At 27.6% G+C, this 10,225-nt stretch overlaps 2 protein-coding genes across 3 annotated transcripts in view; one reads left to right on the top strand and one right to left on the bottom strand.

The window, feature by feature from the left end:
- LOC108692548 (zinc finger FYVE domain-containing protein 26 homolog) overlaps positions 1-9,319 on the bottom strand; it is a 21,962-nt gene extending 12,643 nt beyond the window's left edge. Inside the window, exons 1-6 of one of the 2 annotated variants that reach the window (XM_018200855.1) lie at positions 9,055-9,319; positions 8,797-8,974; positions 8,084-8,722; positions 6,309-7,637; positions 1,695-1,841; positions 1,051-1,621 (exon numbers count right to left, since the gene is read on the bottom strand). In XM_018200855.1, the coding sequence (XP_018056344.1) occupies positions 1,051-1,621; positions 1,695-1,841; positions 6,309-7,637; positions 8,084-8,722; positions 8,797-8,974; positions 9,055-9,224 (3,034 nt within the window). In that variant the 5' untranslated portion in view covers positions 9,225-9,319. Of the gene's footprint in view, positions 1-1,050; positions 1,622-1,694; positions 1,842-6,308; positions 7,638-8,083; positions 8,723-8,796; positions 8,975-9,054 lie in introns of those variants that run through there. The other variant, XM_018200854.1, reaches the window with a different exon arrangement.
- Positions 3,024-4,010, top strand: LOC108692549. Its single transcript, XM_018200856.1, has 2 exons — positions 3,024-3,704; positions 3,811-4,010. Exons 1-2 carry the CDS (start codon positions 3,146-3,148, stop codon positions 4,008-4,010), a joined length of 759 nt encoding a protein of 252 aa, XP_018056345.1. The 5' UTR covers positions 3,024-3,145.
- Positions 9,320-10,225: the final 906 nt, after the last annotated feature.

Here is a 10,225-nt window from a genome sequence, read left to right on the forward strand (position 1 = left end):
CTCATATACTAACAATAACATTATCCAAGTATCATACGCTGATTTCCTTGAGACTGTACATACATATAGTGTAGTACATTGAAAAATATCTGACACGTATTTTTTATATCTGCCCAAAAGCCGTTTTAAGAATAGAAAACGCCCTTATGAATGTATAAAAAGGAATTCCAGTATTTGACGAAGTACATCTGTTACAGAATGGGGTATGATTTTCGAAGTTGCTTTGTTGAATCCAAATCTGCTCCAATTTTTGAAAATTCAATATGATGAAATCAATATGGCGGATTTAATTTTTTTTTTAATGAAGACAGCAAGACATTATCGCTTTCTGTCGAATCCGAGAATAACCAACGTGGAGGTGGCGAGAAATTATTCCTTTTTTTTTCATTTTTAATTTTTTTAATTTTTTTGGATTTTTGGAAAAATTGTTTGTTTATTTTTGAGACTTTTTAAAGTGAAGCACATAAAGGAACTGGAGATAAAATTATTATTATTATTATTATTATTATTATTAGATGTTCATACTTTATATTTCAATATATGTGAGCAAATCTCAAAAATAAATAAAAATTTTTTTTAAATCCAAAAAAATTTTTTAAAAGAGAATAGTTTCTCATCGTCTCCATGTTGGTTATTCCCAAGTTCGGCAGAGAGCGAGAATGTCTTGCTGTCTTCATTTAAAAAAAAATCAAATCCGCCATATTGATTCCACCATATTGAATTCTCAAAAATTGGGAACAGATTTAAATCCAGCAACTTCGAAAATCATCGTATATCTCATTCTGTAACAAATGTACAAATACTTCGTCAAATACTGGAATTCATCCCTATACATTCAAGAGTTTTTCTAACCTTAAAACGGTTTTTGGGCAGATATAAAAAAAAAAGTATCAGATATTTTTCAATGTACTACATGTATGCACAGTCTCAGGAAAATCGGCGTATGAGTAGTATTACTTGTAAGATTCAATAAAATATGATCAAAAATAAATTTTGTGTAAAAAAAGAAAGGATGAAATAAGATAAATAAATGAACGAGTTTACTAATACCTGGAATGATAGTAGATATAAGCTGTAGATACAAGTAAATGTTGTAAAGATATTTCTCGCTATCAAAAATATTGGATATTTTTTCTATCGTTTTTAATCCTAAAATATAATTATTGCTGCAAGACTGCGTCTCCATAATCTCTATTCTTTTGAAGTCATATAGCATATGATAATTATTTTCAAATTCGTTCCAAGTGGCATCGTTTTCTCTCCATTCCTTTATATATAATGGAATTCTGACATCACACAGTATAACGTTCACAGACACATTATTTCTATTTTCGTAAAACAATTGATAAATTTTTGAAAAAAAATTCGCATGCCCTGTGCTGTCAAACGTTTCACAGAGTTTTAGATACTTCATCGCTACATCACATAGATTACTCGAGATCTGATACGTTTGGCCCATAGTCAAACTTAAATCTAGCGCGCTAAAAGTTAATATTTCGTTGCTACGTAGAATATTTGTATCTAATATTAGTAAATGTACTTGTTGAGATGCTAAAAATGTTTCAAGTTGGTTGATATATTTAGAGGACTGTACACCTTCCTGTGCAGCAAATTTTATATTCTGTAAACGTATTGTAACACATCTTACTTATATTACAATAAGATTTAGCATACAAATCGTAAAATATATTTACCTCTAGTGTAGAAGTTTTTGAGTTTTCTTTAAAGGAATCTATTGTGTCTAAAGTACGAATGTGTTTATATAGATTCTGCTTAAACGTGTGTAGTGCTTCTGAAAATCGAATCTCACCATCCAATTGTGTGTTTTCCATATGGAACATCTAGGGAACAGAATATATTTCTAAATAATATTAGAAGAAGCTTAAAATGTTAAATCAAAAAGCAGTTATATTACTGTTAATAATTCAGATTCGTATCTTGCAGATAATTTCACATGCAGTTAATACTTAAAATAAACTCTATTTGTAATCTTTAATTCAAATCGTAATATCTTGATCAAAGTTATAATAGTTATTCAGTATAGATTGATGTACGGGATATCAAAGTCTTTGAAATTGCGTTGGATGATGCAAATTACGACGAAGAAAATGAAAACGAAATGATTCAACCAATGGATCTTACGGATTTGAAATCTCTTGTAAAAGATGAAAGCAGATATGAACCATTACATTCTCATGTAAAATATTACAATGAGCGTAACGCCGAAAGTAAAAACCGGTATTCAAATATATTTTTGCTACAACCACGTATGAAAGAAATATTCAATTTCGAACAAGAAAAACCATTTATTGCTGGTTTTAAACATAATTTAGATAAGGTAAATATTTTTATTGAAAAAGCGAAAGTGTCAAACATTTTTCATTATTAAATCTATACTTACAAAAAAAAAAACAAGTAGAAAATAAGAAAAAATTTTTAAATTTCAAATGCTTGTAAAGCAGTACATAATTATTACAAAGATGTTTAAAAGATGAAAATGAAATTTGTAGTTTTATATTTTAGTTTTGTACTGATTAAGTGAGATAATTAATTTTCCAAGGATAATTCTCTTTATTTACAAATGGCACGTAATAAAAATTAACATGTCATTTCTCGCTTCTAACGTCATGATTCAATATGACTAATTATTAAAGAGGTATCAAAAGTTTGTCAAAATAATATAATACATTCTTCAAGCTCCATCTTCGTTTTCTCTGTATCATAATTATTAAATGGTTTGTGAGCAAATTTCTTAATTTTTTTCCCATTTTATATTGTACCGCTTTTTCTTTGAGTATATAATGTATTTCTCCAAAACCATGAATCAGGCCACTTATGTATAACATCAATTAACACAAACAATTAATCATTCATTGATTCTAAGAATATAATGTTCATATATTAATCATATTTATTAATTTTTTAATAAGAACAAAAAAAATATACGGAATTCTGAGAGATTACAAAATTATAGAAAAGATACAACAAACGTTGCTACAGGTACTAATTAATACGTGTAATTAATCACATATTATAATAAATGAAAAGAGAAGAAATAAATATTCTTCTTGGCAAATAAATAGATAAAAGTGTTAGAATAAAACGCAAAGAGATAACAAATCATTATGGAATAATAAACAAAAAGATGGATTTTTTCCAAGTTATAAGAGATAGGAATATTACAACTAGTAAGACAGAAACAACGGAATATTTCATGATAACGCAAGAAACACAATATAACTTGTATGAATATGATCAAAAAACTACAAGTGAAGAAGAAATCAAAATTACTCTGGATCAGTTTTTAATGAATGATATGGAAAGAAAACCTAGAGTTGCAGATAAAAAAAATTCTTATAAAGATTCATACGATGAATACAACAGCACTAATCTTAAAATAGAATACGAACAGCAGCTGGAATTTGATATAAAGGAAGGAAAAGTATTGAATTATAGTCAGAAAGAATCGAAGGATATATCAAAAGGAGCATTGAAAACATTAATAGATTTAAAACGATCGAAGAATTGTACGAAGGAAGAGCTGAGCCAAATCGGAATTAAAGCAATAGAATGTCTTTTATACGATTATCAGCGCACGAAAGACATAATGACCGCGAAGATGATTTTTTCGAGGACATGGTTGGTTCTCCGAATTTGGTTGTTAATTTATATTTTTTTGGCAATTCCTTGTTGGTGTCAAAGAGGTAATTTCATCAAGTTTGTATCTTTTCTTGGAAAAATTATTAAAAATTATTATATGGAAATATTATAATATAATATAATATATATGAAAATTATACTATATTTTAGGATGGTGTTGCTGCTGTTTCCGTTGTAAATTTTGTTTTCCACGAAAAAGAATCATGTTCATCAAACGATATTACGCAATGAATCCGCCTGGCATTTTCGTGAAGGATTTAAAAAAGGAGAAAGAATCTATTAAATATGAAGCTACTGAATATGAATACAACACATACAAGACTTTCGAAGCTGCAATAAGAAATATATGAATATTAATACATTCACTATTTGTTAATCGCATATAATTTAAGATAAATTCAATTTAGATATCCGTTGATTTATATGTTTATCAGCACTTTTTTATTTAGAAATAGAAACATTTTCCTAGATGTGCGAGTAAGAAATACGTTTATAGTTCTAAACGATGAATGTGCTAATATTCATTAATTATAATTGTACTCAATCTTACATCATGATTATTGATAATTTGATGTGACTTGTTTGTGCGGCATAAAAATTATTAAAATATTTATTTAACTTAATTTAATTTGTACAGAAGATAAAAAGTTAGTAATTCAAACACAATAAAAATGCAAATACGAGTAACACTAGATGTATGTGACTTCTAGATGAAGGCGTATATATAAAATTTGTTATTTAAAGATATAAAAAAAATGTAAACGATTTGACCTTTTCTTAAAAATCTTCTTTACTACAATCTTACAAAACAATTAAATGTGTCGAGTCGACTATAAAATTACATTAGTAAAAAACTAAACTGTAAATTGTTGTCAAAGTGAGTGATGAGGAAATGAAGGTGCATATTCAAATGATAATTACGCATTGTAAAATTACTATTTAGAAATAAAATAAGTTATTATATAGAATGAAAAATTGGGAAAATTACTTTACAAGTTATTTATAAATTACATTGTATTGAGTCGGAGGAAAAGTTCTATCGTATTTCGTTAGTTCAAAATTATCTACAGAATATATTCGTTGTGAAATTTTCTATCTGACATAAAAGCTTAAAGTTTTTCCTAAAAATTCGTTTTTAAAAAATGTTCCTACAACTTTTTGTTACCAAGTTACAATACTTGCGGATTAAATAAAGAGCATTCTAATTTTGATTGCTTATAACTCCGTTAAAAATCATCATATCGCAATTAAAAAATCAGATTCTTAAAGCTTTGTTCTATCGAAACAATTACTAATTTTTTAAATGTAGAATTATATATAAATTTGACTAAAAATATGACATTACTTTTCTTTTAACCATTGCGCAATAATTATAAGAAGTGTAAGAAGAACAGTAATGTCATTTTTAGCTCAAATATATATATATTTTATTTTTCTTAAATTGGTATTTATATCATTTAATAGAACAATGTTTCAGCTTTAAGAATCTGTTTTTTTTTTTATTACAGTACGATGATTTTTAATAGACTTATGAGCAATCAAAGTCAGAATGCTCTTTTTTAGTTATCCGCAAGTAGCTCAGGAAATCATAAAAAATCGTAGACACATTTTTAAAAAATAATTTTGTAAGGAAAGCTATATAGATAGATAATTAAAAATTTTTCATTTTTTTCCACTCGTAGTTTCTATATATATATAAAAATTACAAAATTCATAAATTCAAAAAATATAGTAAGTATTCAAAAATAGAGATTTCAAGCTTTAAAAGTCCTTTTTTTAAATTTCAATTTTGATAATTTTTAATGAAATGTATATATAAGTATTGTATATATAATTTTGAACTAAAAAATATCGCAGAACTTTTTCTACGATCTAATATTATACAAATTGAGTACAATATGTTCGCATATTTTATTTTTTATATTATATTTTATCATTTGCTCCAATTTTGAATTATTTTTTGTATTCAATTTCTATAACAAAAGCATATAAAGTAATCTAAAAAGTAACTTTCCCAACCCTGATAGAGTGTTTAATAACCACATCACCTCTCATAAACAAGTAGTCGAAAACTAAATTAAGTTGAAAAGTCCTGTACCATTTTGTACTTTCCGTAATAGTTAACAAGAAATTAATTTCTAAAGATCTTCGAAAGTGTATATCAGCCCGGTCATATCTCATCGCGAAATGTAAAGGCAATGAGGACGCACTAGTGCGTCCAATTGTTAAAGCCGTTATACAATGATTTAATTTGTAAAAATGAAATGCAAATATTTCGAATTATAAAATATTTTACCTCACAGCATAATAAAGTGTATTGAGTATTTCAAAATTTCACCAGTTTTTATATTTATAATAAACATATTTATTTACGTCAATTTCTACGATATACGACGGCTTTAATGCATCAGTAATTTAATGCACTGAGTACATCCAATCGAATTCGTTATTAGTTTAGTCTATTTTACCTCACGAGAAATAATCCGGTTATTACTGGACATTCTGTATAAAATTATAGCCGCAAACTTGAATTATCAAAGTTAATCCCAGTTAAATGTGAGAATAAGTGTCAAGTTAACCGATCGATGTATGATATTATGAAAATAAGTAATTCGATATGATGTATTATTAGTATAAAATAACATTACCTCAACTACCTCTTGCGCTTTCTGAAAATTGCCTTTCCATAAACAATGTACAATTAGACTTTCTTTCGAGGCTAACATTAAATTTATTAAGGATAGTTTATCTTTCGTTGTCAGATGATCCGTCTTTTCTGCAGTAATTCGTGAACATTTTCTGCGTTTATTTCTGCTTAATAAGCCAGACTCCGAACTACTGTCAGATTTAACTTTAATTTCATCGGAGGTACTATCTCTTTTATAAAAAAATGTGTCTCCTGTGATGCGATGTGGAAAACTCGGTGTTTGAGAGATTACAGATTCTAATTTATTTACATCAGAGGGATCAGACTCGTCTTGTGGCGTACCAACATTTTCAAAAAAATAAAGTCCCATATGAAATTTCAATCTCCAACGAGTATCTATCAATGTTGATGTAAAGATGGATAGATTTTCGCGAAGTTGTTGCATTTCTTTATGCGATCCGAGTACTTGTAATTTATCAATTTCTTCTGTTGTAATCAAAGTACTCTTCCATAAATAGTATAGCATGTCTCTTACAGCATATTTATTAGCTATGAAGCCAGACTTCTCATATTCTATTGATTTACGAATATTGCAATCATCTTTGGAACTAACATTTATAACATTGAAATCTTCATAACGTAAAAATAACAAGGAAAATATATTCTCCATTGTTTCTATTCTTAATGACAGAGGAAACAAAGAAGATAAACGTAACATCATGTCAGAGAAGTATTTAGTACTTTGTTTATGTTCCACATTATAAAATTCACATAAAAAAGTGGCTTTTAAGACGTTTATTATGCAACAATATGCTTGAAAACTCATGGATTGATTCAAAGACACTTCTTTCACTAAATCTTGAATGTCACTATAATTTTGATCATGTATATCTGTTATTAGTTTCAAGACAAAAAGTATATTGTGTTTTTGCAAAAGAGACAAAATTTGTTTTATAGATATTGTCTGCTCAATCATATCAGATTGCGAATTTTTTGATTCTTTGGCACTTAATTTCATATCTATATAATGTTGTTTCTTCCACTGTAAAATGTATACCACAATTCTAATATGATTTTTTAAGAGCGCATATAATTTGTTTAAATAATCATCATTGTATAGATCGGAATAACATTTCTCCAAGAAGAAGTTGATGCACTCACAGATAGAAATACTATTGTCATAGCTTTCGCGAGTACTCATTATTTCCTGTGGACAATCATTTAATATTTTAAATAATAACACTGGATACAATCTTTTTAACAAGTTACATGATAACAATAATTCAACTTCACTATATTTTCCTTTCATAGTCAAGATATAACATATATCCTGTAACATATAAAATTTATTTTAATATAAAATTAATCATTAGTAAATCATGTAACCACATACATATATATTGGGTTGTTTGGAAAGTTTGTGCCAACTAACCTATATAATTTAATAAATGTATACTAAAATTTAAATCTTCTGCATTTCAATTTTCCTTCAACATCGGCATGAACTTTCTGGACAACCCAATAATATATTAGCATATAAACTACATATATATTTATACATATATATATATATATACATATATATATAAAAGCATTATGCGCATATATACTAGTCTATACCTATAGTATGCATACATGCAGATATGACTGGTAACATATTATTTGCCATTCCTGCATACATACATATATACAGCTATATATATATATCTATTAATTTGCTAATTTGTTAAATTGTTTTACCAATTAAAGGAAGCTTTAGAAAAATACAAAACTTACCAAAATACCGTTCAACCAATGTAATTTTCTTGCACTTGTTCTTTTAAGTAATTCTTGTTTGCACAAAAGAATTTCAGAGTTTTCTGTTAATTCAAATACACTTTCAGATATTTTATATACTGTGAGTAAAGTAGCAGTGCTTTCAAAACACATGTGTGTTGTATTCCAAAGTAAGAGCCATTCACTTAACAATTTATCATTTTTCTTTGAATATAAGGCAAGTTTAATATTTTTAATATATGATTTTGAAAATGTAGGACAAATCATTTTTAGAAATTCGATCTGCAAATCTGCATCTATATCTATTTTTGACAAAAAGCGTAGAACCATTTGTAGAGACTTGTCACTAGTAGCTAAATCAATTTCGGAAGAATGAGCTACTATATGATTTAAGTGCCATTTTTTTCTGGGTGGAATGTGTTCTAAGTATGACTTCAAAGTAGAAAAATAACTATCTTGTAAATCTCTGGCAGTATCGTTTGGAACAAAAGATATTAATTTGTTTATAATCCAACACACAATTTCAGTACTGATACATATGTTATCTTTTACGAATATAAGGATTTGTTGGAACATAATACTCGAAGTATATTTTATGCTACATCGTGTGCTTAATTCTTGAAGAAATAGTAACAACTCCTAAAAAATAGAATTTTTGTTATTAAAAACAAGAATAACACAAAGTCACAAAAAATCAATTTTGAGAGAAATACCTTTCGTAAACAGTCTGATACATTACTGCATAGCTCTATTGCATTTTTTATTTGTATACAATCAAATTGTGTCTGAATATTGGACTGTATACTACAGTCAACATTAGACTTGTTATCTACAAGTTTCCACAGTAATATATAAGCAATCCATTGATATTGCTCTTCATTTGGAGAGTGTCTATAAATGTATATTCAAAAATATAAAAACAAAAGCAGTGACAATAATATAATTCATGATATAATTAATTGCTTACTTACATCAAGCTTTCGATTACAGTTTCCAATTCTGTTAAGTCAACACAGCAGTTGTGAGGGAATTCATTCAAAAAATTGCTATCGTTGTTTATATTGAAAATATTTAGAGATGTGTACCATAAACGAGATAAAATGCATTTGTTCAATTCCAACCCTTTTGTTTGTATCGACATTGCTCCACATTGCTCTCTTTATAAAATTCTTTTTTTGACCGATGGATTTCCGATTTCTTGTAGAAATCACAGTACCACGCTTATAAGTAAAGATCACTGAGCTGAAAGGGGCCAGTCATACTAGTGCATCATTTTAATTTTATAAAATTGACTACGTGTGTTGTTTCACTTGTGCGTTTTTATCATACGACAAATGTATACAGAATATGACAGAACAGAGAGGTCCTCGGATATCTCTATCCCATAGCCAATCAACAAGCTTGAAAAATTTATCGTACGACAAAACACACAAATGAAATATCATCCTATACGTATTCATAGTCCTTTCTTCTTTTATGATGGGGAGCACAGACTCTTGCATAACACGTAATGCATAAGAAAATGAACCAATCAAAGTTCTTTATTTCATTTCTTTCCATAAAATAAAGAACTCTGATTGATTTATTTTCTTTCATGAGTTAAGGCTTAAACACATGGGCGTAGGCAATAAACACAAGAAAAACAAGGGAATAACGAGCTATCAATCAGAATTCTAGGATATAATATCGACATTTACACTAGAACTCTGATTGCGTTATTCTCTGTTGCCTGCATCTATTGTGTTTAAGCCTTTATACAAGAATCTGTTATTCATAGTCTTTTTTTGAGAAATGAGGATTTCTTGTTCCTCATTTTATGTTTCATAAACCTTTCATGATCAAACAAGAAATTATTAGCTTTCTTTTCTCAAAGAAGATACGAGTTTTCTTCGAGAAGGAGATGTAATAATCATGTTCATAATCAAACAAATCTCCAAATTTAATTCGTCACATCAATCTTTTTATTTTCGATAGTTTTTAATTTAAATCTGACGCATCGATAATTATTTTTAATAGTCCAGCAAACAAGAATAGATTGAAATGAATTGAAATGGATTCAGATTTTCAGAAATATTGATCGACGAATGTTAAAATGAATGTTTTTCAATACATTTTGTATTGAATACATTTTTATTCATTTAT

The sequence above is a fragment of the Atta colombica genome, unplaced genomic scaffold (assembly GCF_001594045.1).
Source record: "Atta colombica isolate Treedump-2 unplaced genomic scaffold, Acol1.0 scaffold76, whole genome shotgun sequence".
NCBI lineage: Eukaryota > Metazoa > Arthropoda > Insecta > Hymenoptera > Formicidae > Atta > Atta colombica.

Bases quoted from the DNA above. Each gene is read 5' to 3' on its own strand.
- LOC108692549 (XM_018200856.1), top strand. From the start codon at position 3,146: ATGGATTTTTTCCAAGTTATAAGAGATAGGAATATTACAACTAGTAAG. The intron at 3,705-3,810 runs GTAATTTCATCA...ACTATATTTTAG, and splicing joins TCCTTGTTGGTGTCAAAGAG to GATGGTGTTGCTGCTGTTTC.